The following is a 16,279-nucleotide window of genomic DNA, read 5'->3' on the forward strand; positions in this document are numbered from 1 at the left end:
CCACTAGTGGGGCTCTGGGGACATTAGGAAGGAAAGGGAGGAGGAGTTCATAACCCAGGAACCAAGACGTGGGCAGATTGCTCAGCATCCAGGAGGGAGGAAAGAAGCACTGGGAAAAGAATATTGTCAACCAGAGGGCCAAATCCACCCAAGTGTTCTGGTTAACCTTACGGGAGGTCATGTTCTTGCTGGAATTGCTGCTCTGGACACGAAGCGGGTAGAGCCGTACTCACTGTTAATGAGTCATGGGGAGAGGGACAGATTCCCCCAAGGGCCCTTTGATTCCACTCTAACTATGGGCATCATCCCAAGCTGGGCAGCAAAATGGCAGCTCATCCAAGCATTTAAAATACTTCCTAATTTATCTAAGCGTCCTGGCAGGTCTTGTGCCCAGAGATCCTTTCAGAGAGCCAATTCATCAGCACAACTCGGGTTTCTGCAGAGGAATCTACAACCTTCCCAGCTGGTAACTCCTGACTTATAGCTACCTGATCTCATCCCACAGAACCCAAATGGTGGCAAGTTCCAGGGGGCAAGGCCTCTAAGGTCCTCCATCTCACAGCAGCTGTGTGGTAAATAGTCTTCCACTCCCAGTCCTGAGTCCAGGATCCATGGATATCACCAGGCAGTCATGGCCCCCTGCCCACTAGATGCAGCCTCAGAATCCTTGGCAACACGTACCTCTGAGCCACTTGTCCACTGATTGACATTGAACTTCAGTCTGGAACACGTGTTCTGGAGCAAGTCCAGTCTCCCTCATCCAAGAGATGGGAAACTGAATCCTGGGGTGTATGAATCACTCTAAAGCTGCAGGTAAGTTAGTGAAGACCTGGCAACCAGGACCTCTGGTTCTCAGGCTAGGAGACCTCCAGGAAGGGAAAGATGAGAGAAAGCTCAATTGCATCCACTGCTAGGCAGCTCTCAGAGGTCTACAGGCACCAGAGTGGAAGTTCCTTTCCCACTGTCCCTCAAGTCTGGTTGTGATTCTATCAGAAGACCTGCCTTCTTGTAGCAGCGGGAATGCACTATTGGGAGCTGGTTCTGCTAGGTTCCAGGCACAGTGGGGAGGCCCTAGCTGGAGTGTCCCCAGGAAGCAGTCATGCAGATGGTGCCTGACTCACTCCCAGCTCTGCAGGCCCAGAGCTTCCCCTCCTCATTCACACAACACCAACCCTTGGGACACTGGGGCACATAGACCTGCATTCACAGCAAGCAGCATTCCATGTTCAGCTCTCTGAGAACTTAGACGCAGTGTCTTACTCCTTCCTTAGGGAACCCCTGGCTGAGTGTGGTTTGGATTGAGACAAGCCTGTAATCAAGGAGCTTGTTCCCTCTTTGATGCTCAAAAAGATCTTGGAGGTTTGAATGTCTTGAGAGGGGGTGAACCAGTCATGTTCTTGGGGGATTTTGCTTTATGGAACTGGCTTGAGAAAAAGGACAGACACTCAGGACAAGGCTGGACATCTCTGGGTCTCAGGTGGTTGTGAGTTGAGTTCCAGCCACCAGACTTCAGGGTCAGGTGTTGATGTTATCCACAAGCCACCTTCGGAGAAGGAACAGGAGAAAGATTTTGCCCAGAGAGCAGTGTAGTCTGCCGACTAGAGGATCACACAGGGCAAGATGGGACAAGAGGTTTTGTTTGTCTCTTGGCTCTATCAGTTCCCTGGAGTATCCACCCCTGAGGACAAGCACACAGAGATAACCAGAGTCACTGGTGATGCCCCTGGGAACAGATGCCCCTGGTGATAACCAGCCTGTGTAATTAGCCCTGGGCCCAGGGCTGACTCAGCGCTCTGACAGCACCAGGGTCTCCCTTCTGGGGAGCATGAGATGGTTCATTGCTGGTAACTCACAAGCGAAGTATGTAATGAGGTCCTGGTTGGTGACTTGTGCCCAAGTTCCAAGGATTAAAGCTATATTGGAAGTGGAAAAGTAGCCATTCATTAAGCTTGATTACCTTTGGCCTTTACAATGACTATTTCTCACATCTAGAATGTTTTTCTCCCAGCTTTTTGCATTGCTGGCTTCTTCTCAACATTTAGCATCATCTCAAATATGTCTCCCTCAGGCAGGCCTTTCCTGGCCACTCTTATCTCACAAGCACAGAGCCTGATCCGTTCAAAGAGCCCATAGACACTGACTGCATCTCCCTCTGCTTTTCATAGGCACCTTTAGAGCTTGCAATTATTGAAAGCATTTGGAGTTGGGCTCCTCTCACTAGTGGTTCAGACCTGGTTCTAGATTCTCCCTGATTATTATGCACCTCCTAGACCCAAACAGAGACACCCATTTGTTTTAGCACCACTAAGAGTGAAATTTTTATTCTTTACTGAGATTAGGGTTTGCAGAGCACCAAGCACATTTTACCTGCATCGCTGAGCAGGAGTGCCCTAGTGAGAGTGAGTATGTGTTAGCTGAGGCCTGACTGATTTCTGAACCAGTCCAAGCATTTACAATGCTGGAGTCAGGCCAATCCTGTCATTTCCTTGATCATAAACAGAGAAATACAGCCACAGGAAGACATCACCCAGGATCCAGGTCTCTGAGTTGTTATCTTCCTCTGTGCCCCCTTGAAAGGTGCTAAAACAGTGGCCTCGAGAATCCTGGGGGAGTCAGAGACACACACCAGTCAGCCTGAGCCCTTACCTGCAGTTGCTCTCGATATCCAGACTCAGCACACTTCTTGGTTTTATTGCCCTCTTTTGGTAAAGTATCTGGTGATTTTCTCAGCAGCTGGGGATGTGAGGGTTCATCCAAAAACGAAAAGAGCCAAGACATGTGGTTGCCATATAGCCCGGGAGTTGGGGATGGGAGGATGGGAAATTTGGGATTATCAGAAGCAAAGCAATACACAGAGGACTCATAAACGACAAAGTCCAAGTGTATAGCACAAGGAGCTATATTCAATATTCATTGATAGAACTGTAATGAAAAGAAAAGAAAAAGAATATATATTTTTGTATGTGTGTAACTGAGTCAGTTTGCTGTGCAACAGAAGTGAAGGCAACACTGAAGATCAGCCACACTCAATCCAATTGTTTAGAAAAGAACAAGAGTGTCCCAGAATCCTCCTCACTCTGTTTCTTTCCTTCTGACCCTGGCCTATGCTTTCTCTGTAGAGAAGGCTGGTTCTTCTCCTGCATCCCCACAATATTTTTTTGTTTCACTTTTACTTTTGTTTTGGAGTATAGCTAATTAACAATATTTTGAGTTTCAGGTGGACAGGAAAGGGACTCAGTCATACATATCCATGGATTCTTGTTCCAAAGACACCCCTCCCATGCAGGCTGCCACATAGCATTGAGCAGAGTTCTCTGTACTACTCAGTAGCTTGTGACTTGTTATCCATCTTAAATACATTCATAGCAGTGCTCACAACTCATTCTTAAAGACTTTGCTCAGGCCCTCTGGGGAGATTCCTTGGACCCGCACTCACCCTCTTGGCCACTCCAGGCTTGGATGGGTGAATTACTCTGGTGCTCCACCCCCACTGGTTGCTCCGTAGCCCTCATCACCACTGATCTGCTCCCAAGGCCCATTTGAGAAGACCTTGGGATGCCATTTCTATGGAATGCAGTGTAAATTAGCCTAGACCCAAGCAGGTCTCCTTATGGCTCCATGAACTGCGGGGTTAGAATTACTAGAATTCCCTCTCTTCCTCAAAGCCCTCTTTGAGCCCATCAGCTGCTCTGAACTCTCATTGGGAGCTGACATGAAGCCACCGTCCTGTGCTGGGGCTGAACAGTCTCTGTGCACCCGTTATTCACCTTAGCATCCAATTTTCCACCGAGGGGACTTGTACTCTAACTCTCAGAGGGGGAACTGGCTTAGCAAGGGGAAGTTGCACCAGGAAATAGGGTAACCAGGCAACTTATCATTAAAACCAGGAAAACTTTGCGGAGGGAAGGGAGACTGTTAATTTATGCTGGGACAGCACACTGGGACTGTCTCCAGCCATTCTCCTTGTCACATGGCTTATTTCAGGGACTGCTAGGGCTGACATTCCGTGTTCATGCATCTGAGGGCTTTGATTGAACTGAAGCTCTCTGAGGACTGAGGACCTCAGTGATCCCCTCTCCTTATGACTCCCACCATGCCAGCATGGTGTGGCGCCTCCACATTTATTTCAGGATGATCAGTGTCCCAGACGGGTCTTTACTCTCAAGTGGTTGGTGTTGCGGGAGGCTCTGGCCCAGCCGCAGGGGCTCAGGGACTCAGCAGCATCTGCAGTAGTGCGAGATGGCCTGCAGAGGGCGCCATCCCCCCAGCAGCAGCCCAAGGGTTCCTGCAAGTTCCAATTTGAGAATCACCCCTCAGGGTTGTCCCCTCACCTTGAGGATGTAGGCTCGAGCTGGCCCTGGGTACTTGATGCCGTTGATGGTGAAGATAAGAGAGGGCAGGGTAATGACCGCAAAGCATGAAACACAGTGCTGTTAGAGAGAGGGGGAGAGAGGTTGGCCCTGGAGATCCTTGTTGTGTGTGGAGTCTGGGAGTGACCCTTTGGCATAACCCTTCACCTTGGAAGCCCATGGTGTGGCCCCGATGAGCTTCTGGATGTTATTGACCAGCATTGTTGGGCCAAGGATCAGTGATGTCCCAGTGTCCACAATGGCATGACGTCCACAAGAACAAGCAATGGCCTTTCTTTTCATGGAGAGGCCGAGACATCAAGACAAAGCAGGTGTCAAGGTTACTCTGAATCTCCCCAGAATTGCCCCCTACCCTACTGTCTGTTTCCTGAACAACTCTTCATCTCTTGCCCTGACTTTTCCTTTGCTCTGATCACAGCACCTTCCCTAACATCCTTGATGCAGTACTTGAATACACCAGGCTCTCTTGTACCTTGACACAAGCTGGTCTTCCTTCCTGGAAGACCCTCCTCCTCTTTGAGTAGCTAATTTCTTCTCATCTTCCAGATTCCAGCTTAACTGTCATGGTTTCCGGGAAGTCTTTCTCCCAGTGTGCATCACTCTCCTATCTTGCTCACTCTCTGTAGACCCTTCCTCATGTCTGGCATGTACCAAAGTGACCGTTCACTATGTGACTGAGTCATTTCTTGTACATCTGCCTTCTTAGTTGTGAGGGAAAGGTTTATTCTCATTGCCTCACTAGAGTGCCTGGCACATAGTGGATGCACAATGTTTATCTGTTCAATAAGTGAATGAAGACTGTGAAGAAAATGAATGAGGATCATCCAGAGAGCTGTATCCAGTGTCAAACAAAAATGGGTCAAACACAAAGTGAAATTGGAGGTTCCCAGGAGCAGCAGATCCTCATAGGCGAAGGGGAGACCGGCTGTCCTTGCAGAGCGTGTCTCCCAGCACGGTTCACTCTCCCAGCTCAGACACTGAGGCCCTGGCCAGGTGATAAGTGACTAGCCTAGGGGACCTCCAAAGGAAAGGTCAGCATTTTTCTGAGGGTATTGCGTTTTTTTTGGGGGGGTGGGGGGTCCGAGCTTTTAGAGTATTACGCAGAAACCCATCAATCATTGCCCCTTGTTCCCAAGTCATTCCTGTATCCCACCTTCCTGATTCTCTCAGTTACAGCACCTGCCGCACTGTGGGCCTGGGGTAGGATAGGAGGCTATGGCTGCATGGGGTGTCTTTTATTATGAGTCGCTTCCAGGTCTCAGGACTGTGACTAACCTCTCTCCATTGCTGACTAGTTTCTCCCTAAGGAGACCAGTTTTCCCCATTTGTTCAGGACTTTTCCTGTTTTTAAACTAACATTTGTATGTACTGAGAACTTCCTTGGTCCCATGTACCTCTGGATAGTTGGTCATCTTATCATAACTCTGTTCAGGCTGAGGAAATTCTCCCTAATCCTCTTTTTACCACACTGTAAAGTCCTCTAACCATGCTCCCCACCTCACACTCAGGGGTGCAGTCCTCCCCCAGCTGCAAAGGCCTCTCTGGACCCTGTGAAGCACCCTGGTCAAAGCCCTGGTGAGGAGCCTGGGGTGATTATGGATCCACGGATGGTTTGTGTATCTTTTTGTTTGTGTGTTTATTTGTGTGTATATTCCTTTGTGGCTCTGTGTGTGTGATTGTGTGTCTCTAACTGGCTATGCATGTTTATTTATGCCTGTGTGTGTTTTTATGTCAGCCAGCGTGTTGATATGTGCCTGCTTGTGTATTTGTATGTGTCTTGTGTCTGAGGGCAGGAGGAGAAGGGGGCAACGGAGGATGGGATGGACGGATGGCATCACTGACTCAATGGACATGGGTTTGGGTGGACTCCAGTAGTTGGTGATGGACAGGGAGGCCTGGCGTGCTGAGGTTCATGGGGTTGCAAAGCGTCGGACATGAATGAGCGACAGAACTGCCTGCCTGACTGTGTCTGTATGTGTTGTTGAGGGTGGTATATATGTCCGTTGACTGTATGTCTGCGAGTGCATTTGTGTGTGTCTACCTGTGTCATTGTACAGATGTGGGAGCATCGCTTGAGGTGACCCTCAAAGGGGGAGGCTTACCGGCCCATGTTTACACACCAGTCACCTGCTTGGGTCAGTGGTATCCACTTGAGCTCTCCCTGGTAGTAGCCTTTGTCCACACCACCAAACTCCACACTGCCCTACCCCTGCAGCTGTAGAGAGAAGAGAGAAGGGGATTTTGGGGGGACAGTAACAACAGCACTATCAGGGCTGTGCTTGTACACCCATCAAGGCCCTAATGAGCTCCCTATTTACAGATGCAGAGATTGAGCCTAGGAGGGATTGAGAACCAGGTTGAGGCTGGTAACTGGCTAATGAGTGGCACAGAGGTTAGAAGCTGAGTCACCTGGCCAGGTTCCACCCACCCAGGCTTCTGCAGAGACCCTGGAACTCCTGAGACCTGAGTGCTCAGATATACCCTCAGAGGACAGTGTGCTGAAGGGTATTGGCCTTCCCCTTGCCCAACTTGTCATTTTTCAGAAAAATCAAGGACTGAAAGCACTAAGAGTGTGGCTTCTGGTCACCCAGGGTTGGCTTCACTGGCCTGTGACCTGTGCTATCCATGGGGCTCCACAGTCAGGGTCCCCACCTCTGCTATCCCTGTCTTGAAATTCCCAATACTTGTTGAACAAGGGCTCCCACACTTTCATTTTTCACTGGCTCCTGAATGTTGGGCAGCCAGTATTTGCTTCCCAGTGAACTAAGAGTGAGGAAGGAAAGATTTCTGCCATCCCTCTCCTTCCTTCCATATCAAATCCACCAGCAAATCCTGCTGCCTTTTCTTCTAACTTCTATCCTGACACATTCCATTGGTCTTCCCCTTTCCTCACCCCTAGACAAAGCTGCTTCTCCTGAGCCTAGGGGCACAGTTGTGTTCCAATAAAACTTTATTTATAAAAGCCAGTGGTGAAGTCAGGTGAGGCCCTGGGGTCATAGTTATCCTGGGTTAGTTTATCTCTGAGGATACTACTTTACCAAGTGTTCTATAATTTTCATGCAACAGAAAGCATCTTACAGTTAACTTGGTGAGAGGGCTTGTCCAGCTCAGACTTACTTGCCCAAGTAGAAGGCAATGACACACTCAGAAACAGCACCTTGATTCTTCAGGTTGTCAAAGATGGGGATGGCTCCTCTGATGGACATGTTGGGGTAGTCCAAGCTCAGGAGGCCATCAGAGGGTGTATTGTCAAACCTGTTCAGCTCCAAGCTTATGCCAAATGGATGGGCAGTGCTAAAAAGGTCCCCAATCTGTGCGGACGAGAGTATTCCCACATAAAGATTTAGGAAGTGGGGCTGGGACTAGGCTGGGGTGCATTGCCATTAGATCCTCAGAGAAGACTGAGGCTAAGCTGTGTCTTCGATGGACCTCAGATGGTTAGATCATGATGGGAGGGAAAGTTGGGTTCTATTTGTGTGGGCTGTGGATTTTAAAACATCTGTTCCTCTGTCAAATTGGCCTCAAGCACTCTATCTAGGTGGGGCAGCCAAGAGGCTCAGGTCAGGACCCAATGGTGCCCCCTTCAGGACAAAGAGTAGGGAGCAGGAGAGCCTTCTACTGGCGTCACCATGACTGATGATAGAAATGGACTGAATTGATTGCAATGTATTTTGGAATCTGCATCTGCCCAGGATGACAGACACCAGTTACACAATGTTGCTGGCATGGTTCTTATGACATAAGCTCCTGGGAAATACACTTTGGGGATATGTGTGTCTTTGTGTGAGTGTGTATGTGGGAGAGAGAGTAAAAGAGGGAGGGGAACTACTGAGGTCATTTGGGGGAAGGTTTTATTAGACTCTGAAAGGCCCCTGGAGTGAGAAACCATTTATGAGGCCCCACAACCTCTCTGCCTTCCTTTCCCAGCCTGGATATCTAAAGTGTTTGACTACCCCCAGGGTGTCCAGATTAGTTTTATCCTGTCCCCAAACATCTTACACCAGCTTCAGTCCTGACAAGCCAGTCCAGCTCCACTGCTTACCTCATATGTGACCTCAGCAAGGCCCTTGCTGTCTACACCTCAGTCTCCTCATCTGTATCATGAGCTCATCAGAGTACCTGATGTGTGGGGTTGTTGCAGGATTAAATAAGTTATTACCTTGAAAGTGCCTGGAACAGTTAGAGAATATAAAAATGGGTGCTATTTTCCCCTCTTCTTGCTCCCATAAAAATGCACCTTGAGTTTCTCATGAGCAGGGGAGCTGCAAGTCCACACCCCAAGCCACTCTCTGGGTTAGCTAAGCTGGGAGTTTGTCTGTCACCACAGGCGCTGTCTCCCCAGGGACAGGATCCTGTGGGTAAGATGGCCAGTATCTATGGGAGTTAGAAAAGGATGGGTTCTGCCAGCTGGTCCTGCAACTGTTTTGTAAGCAGCAGTCACTCCGTAGTCAGTTCTGACTCAGTTTCTGTTTCCACATTACCCAAATGGAGTCATAAGCAAGAAATCCCTTCATTATCCCAGCTCCATAGATGATGCTGAAGGGCGTGTTCATATCCCAATAGGTGGAAGACTCGTAATATTTGAAGGCATTGCGTGTATCTGCAGACGTGATAGATGAGGGTCACCCAGGTGCCAAAGGTGGAGTAAGGGGTGTCAGGGAAGTAAAAGATGGGTGGATTGGGAGGTTCTTGTGCTCACAACACGATGGACTGTTGCAAAAGATGCAGGGCAACCACAAGTCAGATAAGCCTGTATCAAAGATAACCTGAAACTCCTCAGCGGGTGTTCCAATGGTGATGTTACCCAGAAAGGACAACTACGGGGACCAAAAGGGGGTTGGATAGTACAGACTTGGTTCCCTTTGATTCCCACACTGCTTCCTCCCTCTGGGTGTCACATGTCTCCTGAGATCACTTTCCAGCCACTGTGAAGCTCACAGCCTTTGTCAAGAGGTGCCTGCATTTGTTTTTCTCTGTGCTATGTGGCATACAGGATATTAGCCCTACGATCAGGCTTTGAAGCAGTACCTCCTGCATTGGAAGCCCAGAGCTACAGGCACTGGACCCCAGGGAAGTCCTAGTACCTTCATTTGAGGAGCTCTCTAGTCTCCACTTCAAATCCAGCCTGGGCACATCCTTCCCCAGGAGGTCCACCTTGATCAACCCTAGCTGCTCCCTCTAAACTCAGACCATATCCAGCATACACCACACATCTGACCCTCTCATTTGACATGTATTTACTCTTTACCTATTTCTCACGCTGGCCTGGGCATTCTTGAAGGCAAAATGAGTCCTTAAAATATCTAATAAAAATAATCACAGTGTTAGATTCCTATGGCCTTACACAGATTAAGGGTTCAGTAACATTTACTGCTGTGGTTCTTGCATTTGTGGAAGTTGAACTCTGCCTGGGGATTCACACTTGCTTTGCAGTTGGCTTTATCCTTTGACCAGAGATGGCTCACTCTTCATCTGTAACTGAGTGGCTCTCTTGGTTCAGAAGGAGTAATCTCCCTCAGACTAATGACACATCTTTGACACAGAAATGGATGTTTACCTGCCACCTGGTCATTGCTCGTCCCAGTCACCATAGACCAAGAGTTGAGGATGAGAATGCCTTCTCCTGTGGGTGGGGTCCCAGTTTCCCAGTGTTTCTGCCTCCTGAAGGAGCCCCAACCCCAACATCCCACCTGCCACCTTCAGAGAAACTCCAATGCTAGGCCACACCCCAGGGGGCATGTGGAGCACCATCCCCCCAACGCACTCACATCAAGGAAGTTCCTCATGGGTACAGAAGTTATACTTGAGTTATCAGTAGAAATCTGGGACAGTCTATAAGCATGTTCCTTCAGGTAAGTGTTCAGCAGTTTTTTTTCACTGAAAGTTTCTCCCATGGTCTTCATTTTCATTAGAGGTATTCTTTTACCAAGCATTGGGGAAAAAAACAAAGAAGAAGCAACAATCAGTTGTCTCTGTTGAGGTATAAATGTCATTGTAATGGCACTGTGTGCTTTCCAATCATTTTTATGAGTCACCTTATTATCAGAATTTTATGCATGTACCATGACAAAAACATATGTTTGAATACAGGTTCTGTTCCATAATCTTTGGTAAGCCATATGACCATGTGGTGTCTCAGTCTCTCCCTTGGTAAAAAGGTGGAGTGTAACAATTCCCACCCTCCAAATAGAATATTTGCGGGATCACTGAAGTGATGGATATAAAGTGAAGTGAAGTGAAGTCGCTCAGTCATGTCCGACTCTTTGTGATCCCGTGGACAGTAACCTACCATGCTACTTTGTCCATGAGATATTCCAGGCAAGAATACTGCAGTGGGTTGCCATTTCCTTCTCCAGGAAATCTTACCAATCCAGGGGTTGAACCCAGTTCTCCCACATTGTAGGCAGACACTTGACTCTCTGAGTCACCAGGGAAATCCGATGGATAAAAAGTACCTGATAATAGGAAGTCTCAACAATGAAAATCTTTAGCATTGCTTTTGACATCCCACTATATCCTTCTCATCCCACTATATCCTCTTTTTACAGGGGAGGAATTTGAAATGCAGGGAGATTGAGAGTTGGCTGTGTTTACACTGCTCGTCACATGTAAAACAATGTTTAAGCAGCTCTGTCCTTCTCCATGTTGAAATAGAAGAAAGGGTTGAAATAAGAATCCAGTAGATAGGGAACAAAATAAGGAATTAAGAGGCTCGAGAAGAAAGGACAAGACAAAAGAAAAATTAAAAGGAAAGGAAACAACACAAAGAGTTCTGCACTCACAGAGGCTTCCAAAGAGATGGAGACATAAGTGAGAGAGACACAGAGATGCAGACATAGACATATACACTGAAGCAGAGAGAGAACAGAGAGGACATGTAGAATAAAATGTAGAAAAGTGCTATTCCACAGGACCACACCTACATCCGCACTAGCTGTGCACTGCTCTTCCGGGGAAGGCACAAAACGCAGGTGCAACCGAGTCGGCGCTTTTGTGGAATACACGAAAACAGGAACCGCCCACAATTCAGGGCCTGCTCCATATAGAGCAGCCGGGAGCCTGAGCAGCGTAGACGGGGAGACCACACACCCGTGAGCGGGGCAAACCCAGTGTGGCCAGAACACTGTGAGAGCTCCCCACACACAGCGATATCTGCCTGCAGCGCCCCTCCCTCCCCGCAGCAGGAGTGAACCAGCGAACCTGAACAAGAGACCACCTCCGCCCGCCTGTGTCAGGGCGGAAATTAGACACTGAAGAGACCGGCAAACAGAAGCCAAATAAACAAAGGGAACCGCTTCAGAAGGGACCAGTGCAAGAGATTAAAATCCCTGTAGGTAACACCGACTACACCGGAAGGGGCCTATAGATATCGACAAGTGTAAGCTGGAACAAGGAGTTATCTGAAACTGAACTGAACCCACACTGACTGCAACAGCTCCAGAGAAATTCCAAGATCTATTTTGACCTTTATTTTTTTTTTAATTAGAAAAAAATTTTTTTCTTTTTTTTCTTTTTTTCTTTTTTTTTTTTTTGATTTTTTCTCTTCTATTATCTATTAAAATTCCCTATTACTCCCCCATTACTCCTTAAATTTCATTTTCATATATTTTTAAGATTTTTTTTAATTAGGAAAAAATATTTTTTTCTTGCTTTTTTTCTTTTCATTTTTTTCTCTTATTTTTTTAAAGTCCTCTATTACTCCTATACTGCTCCTTAACTTTCATTTTCATTTCACTATAACCTTGCATAAACAAAAAAGGGGGAACCTTATTTTTAAACCAAACTTCATGTATATTTCCAAAATTTTTTGTGTTTTAGTTTTTAATATTGTAGTTTTAAGAGTCTAACCTCACTCTAGATTTTTAATCTTTGTTTTTCAGTATGTGATATAAATTTTGGACATTTAAGAATCCAATATTCAGTTCCCACTTTTATTCAGGAGTGTGTTGATTACTCTCTCCCAATTTTAACTCTCTGTTTTCTACCTCAGAACACCTCTATTCCCCCCTCTCTCCTTCTCTTCCCAATCCAATTCTGTGACTCTTTGTGGGTGTCTGGGCTACGGAGAACACTTTGGGAATAAACAACTGCGTAGATGTGTCTCTCACCTCTTGATTCCCCCTTTCTCTCCTCCTGCTCATCCCTATGTCCCTCCTCCCTCTCCTCTTTCTCATGTAACTCTGTGAACCTCTCTAGGTGTCCCTCACAGTGGAGCATCTTTTCACCATTAACCTAGAAGTTTTATTATCAGTGCAGTATAGTTGGAGAAGTCTTGAGACTACTGGAAGAATAAAACTGAAATCCAAAGGCAGGAGACTTAAGCCCAAAATGTGAGAATACCAGAAAACAACTGACTACAGGGAACATTAAGTAATAAGAGATCATCCAAAAGCCTCCATACCTACACTGAAACCAACCACCACCCAACAGTCAGTAAGTTTCAGAGGAAGACATACCATGCAAATTCTCCAGCAATGCAGGAACATAGCCCTGAGAGTCAACATACAGGCTGCCCAAAGGCACACCTAACACATAGACCCATCTCAAAACTCATGACTGGGCACTCCATTGCACTCCAGAGAGAAGAAATCCAGTTCCACCCACCAGAACACTGACGAAAGCTTCCCTAACCAGGAAACCTTGACAAGCCAATCATCCAACCCCATCCACTAGGTGAAACCTCCACAATGAAAAGGAACCACAGACATCCAGAATACAGAAAGCCCACTCCAGACACAGCAATGTAAACAAGATGAAAAGGCCGAGAAATACCCAACAGGTAAAGGAACATGATAAATGCCCACCAAGTCAAACAAAAGAGGAAGAGATAGGGACTCTACCAGAAAAAGAATTTAGAATAAAGATAATAAAAAAAGATCCAAAATCTTGGAAACAGAATGGAGTTACAGATAAATAGCCTGGAGACAAAGATTGAGAAGATGCAAGAAATGTTTAATAAGGACCTAAAAGAAATAAAAAAGAGTCAATTAAAAATGAATAATGCAACAAATGAGATCAAAAACACTCTGGAGGGAACCAAGAGTAGAATAACGGAGACAGAAGAGAGGATAAGTGAGGTAGAAGATAAGATGGTGGAAATAAATGAAGCAGAGAGGAAAAAAGAAAAAAAGAATCAAAAGAAATGAGGACAACCTCAAGGATCTCTGGGACAATGTGAAATGCCCCAAGATTTGAATCATAGGAGTCCCAGAAAAAGAAGACAAAAAGAAAGGCCATGAGAAAATACTCAAGGAGATAATTGCTGAAAATGTCCGTAAAATGGGGAAGGAAATAGCCACCCAAGTCCAAGAAACCCAGAGTCCCAAACAGGATAAACCCAAGGTGAAACACTCCAAGACACATTAATCAAATTAACAAAGATTAAACACAAAGAACAAATATAAAAAGCAGCAAGGGACAAAACAACAAATAACACACAAAGGGATTACCATAAGGGTAACAGCTGATCTATCAATAGAAATCCTTCAGGTCAGAAGGGAATGATAGGACATACTTAAAGTAATGAAAGAGAATCACCTACAACCTAGATTACTGTACCCAGCAAGGATCTCATTCAGATATGAAGGAGAATTCAAAAGGTTTACAGACAAGCAAAAGCTGAGAGAATTCAGCACCACAAAATCAGCTCTTCAACAAATGCTAAGGGATCTTCTCTAGACAGGAAACACAGAATGGTTGTATAAACGTGAACCCAAAACAACAAAGTAAATGGCAATGTGAACATACCTATCAATAATTACCTTAAATGTAAACCGGCTGAATGCTCCAACCAAAAGACAAAGACAGGCTGAATGGATACAAAAACAAGACCATTATATATGCTGTCTACAAGAGACCCACATTAAAACAAGGGACATATACAGACTAAAAGTGAAGGACTGGAAGAAAATATTTCAAGCAAAAAGAGACCAAAAGAAAGCAGGAGTTCCAATACTCATATCAGATAATATAGACTTTCAAATAAAAGCTGTGAAGAGAGACAAAGAAGGGCACTACACAATGATCAAAGGATCAATCCAAGAATAAGATATGACAAGTACAAATGTATATGCACCCAACATAGGAGCACCACAAGATGTAAGGCAAATGCTAACGAGTATGAAAGAGGAAATTAATAGTAACACAAGAATAGTGGGAGACTTTAATACCCCACACAGACTGGTTTTTATTTTTGTTGCAAAACCTCCTATATGTCCTGGCTCCTCTTTGATCTCTTCAGAGCAGTCCCTTAGAGCTATGAGAGGTGACCACCACCCCCCGAGGTTTGAAGTTCTCAGAAAGTTTGCTGCATCAAACAGAGTTGCTGACTTTTAGGTTGCACATTTTTTCAGTTGACACTATCAAAGCATTTGCCGGGAGTGAGCTCTGTCACTGCTACCTGTGTAATGTGGGTGTAAACAAGCCACGGGCCCCAGTGAATTTTGAGGGAATATGGACGTATAAGCCAGCGTGAGTTTAGGACAAAGTCTTGAAAACTGTGACAACAGCACTAATGAATGATACACAGAGGACAGAGTAGAAAACTGCAACGAAGGTCAGGACCCAGGATGGTTCAAGCCAATGTTCAAGATCATGAGATTTATCCGGTGGGCAGTGGGAATCTTTGAGTAGATGAGTAAGACTATGGAGATTGAAGGAGAAAAATGGAAAGTGAGGCTAAAACAGAAGAAGGAGTTTAAACAGGTTAAGAGAACCAAGAAGCTGTAGCAACAGAATGGGAAAACCTTTGGACACCGAGTGAAGGTCATGGCCAACAGCTTCCAAAATTCCATTTCATTAGGAAGTGGGAGTGTGGACAGGTATTGTGGAGGGTTGTTTACACTGAAGAATCAAGACTTTAGCAGGGGCATAAAGACCAACTTCAAGTCTCTAAGAGTTTTCAACTTAAAGAAAACCTACATTTACTCTATGGCAAATTTTCAGAGTAGAACAATGAAAAGGTTAAATGGGATACAGGTAGATTTCACTTTAATTTGCTAACAGCTTCTGTTATTAACTTACCCTTCTCATTTGCTCTTTTTCAGCATCTTGCTCAGACTGGGGCAGGCGTGTGATATTTGAAAATGTTAATTACCTTCCAGTTTTCAGAGCCTATGGAAGAAGGAATCAAAAGATAATACTGTAGATTAGGAAGGGGTGGGAGTGAATAGCTTTGTGGCATTCTAGAACTCCATTGAAGAAAGCTCCCAGCTCTCTGCTCCCTACTTGTGTTTCAAAGGCAAAGTTAAATGAAGTTAAAAGGGAAAGTGGGCAAAGGAGTAAGTGCCTGGATGAAAAGGAGGAGGAAGCTACTCTGGGTTAAGATGGGTGGTCCACGCTGAGGCTGGTTCTCCTCCTGTCACGTCTGCAGGAAGAGGCAGAACTTCTGACTGGAGGTCCGTGGGTGCTGTGGTCTGATCCCTGAGCACATGTCCTTCATAGATGCTGGTGTGATCCCCTAAGACTGACCTTTGTTCCACCTGGGGCTTGGGAGGGGCACCTCTGTGACTTTCCCAGAGACAGTGGGCCCTGGCATATCACCTTGTGGCTGGGGGAGCTGGGATATAATGGTGACATCATGGTATCTCCACAAACACCACCCCCCTTCATTTTCCTTTTGACACCACAATAGTTTCTAAAATTCAGAGCAGTCTATGGAGGACAAAAAATAGTGGGATATGTGTTCTTTCTGACCTTGAGGGGAGAAATTGAACTTGAATTAAATGCATATGACATGATGCACAATATGAGAGTGAGCAGAACATAACCGATACAAAAACAGTGTCTGAGAGCGATGCTGCTGCTGCTGCAGCTAAGTCGCTTCAGTTGTGTCTGACTTTGTGTGACCCCATAGATGGCAGCCCATCAGGCTCCCCAACCCCTGGGATTTTCCAGGCAAGAGTACTGGA

At 46.0% G+C, this 16,279-nt stretch overlaps 1 protein-coding gene across 1 annotated transcript; it reads right to left on the minus strand.

The window, feature by feature from the left end:
- Positions 1-2,450: 2,450 nt before the first annotated feature.
- LOC136169271 (pregnancy-associated glycoprotein 1-like) lies at positions 2,451-10,303 on the minus strand. Its single transcript, XM_065937064.1, has 7 exons — positions 10,139-10,303; positions 9,070-9,187; positions 8,852-8,970; positions 7,488-7,681; positions 4,518-4,659; positions 4,332-4,430; positions 2,451-2,603 (listed from the first exon to the last, which is right to left on the minus strand). Exons 1-7 carry the CDS (start codon positions 10,301-10,303, stop codon positions 2,451-2,453), a joined length of 990 nt encoding a protein of 329 aa, XP_065793136.1.
- Positions 10,304-16,279: the final 5,976 nt, after the last annotated feature.

Source organism: Muntiacus reevesi, chromosome 5, assembly GCF_963930625.1.
Source record: "Muntiacus reevesi chromosome 5, mMunRee1.1, whole genome shotgun sequence".
Classification (NCBI taxonomy): Eukaryota; Metazoa; Chordata; class Mammalia; order Artiodactyla; family Cervidae; genus Muntiacus; species Muntiacus reevesi.

Coding starts and splice junctions, on each gene's coding strand:
- LOC136169271 (XM_065937064.1), bottom strand. CDS start 10,303: ATGCTTGGTAAAAGAATACCTCTAATGAAAATGAAGACCATGGGAGAA. Junction 8,971..9,069: donor TTGCAACAGTCCATCGTGTT/GTGAGCACAAGA, acceptor TCACGTCTGCAG/ATACACGCAATGCCTTCAAA. Junction 2,604..4,331: donor CTCGAGCCTACATCCTCAAG/GTGAGGGGACAA, acceptor TGACTCCCCCAG/GATTCTCGAGGCCACTGTTT.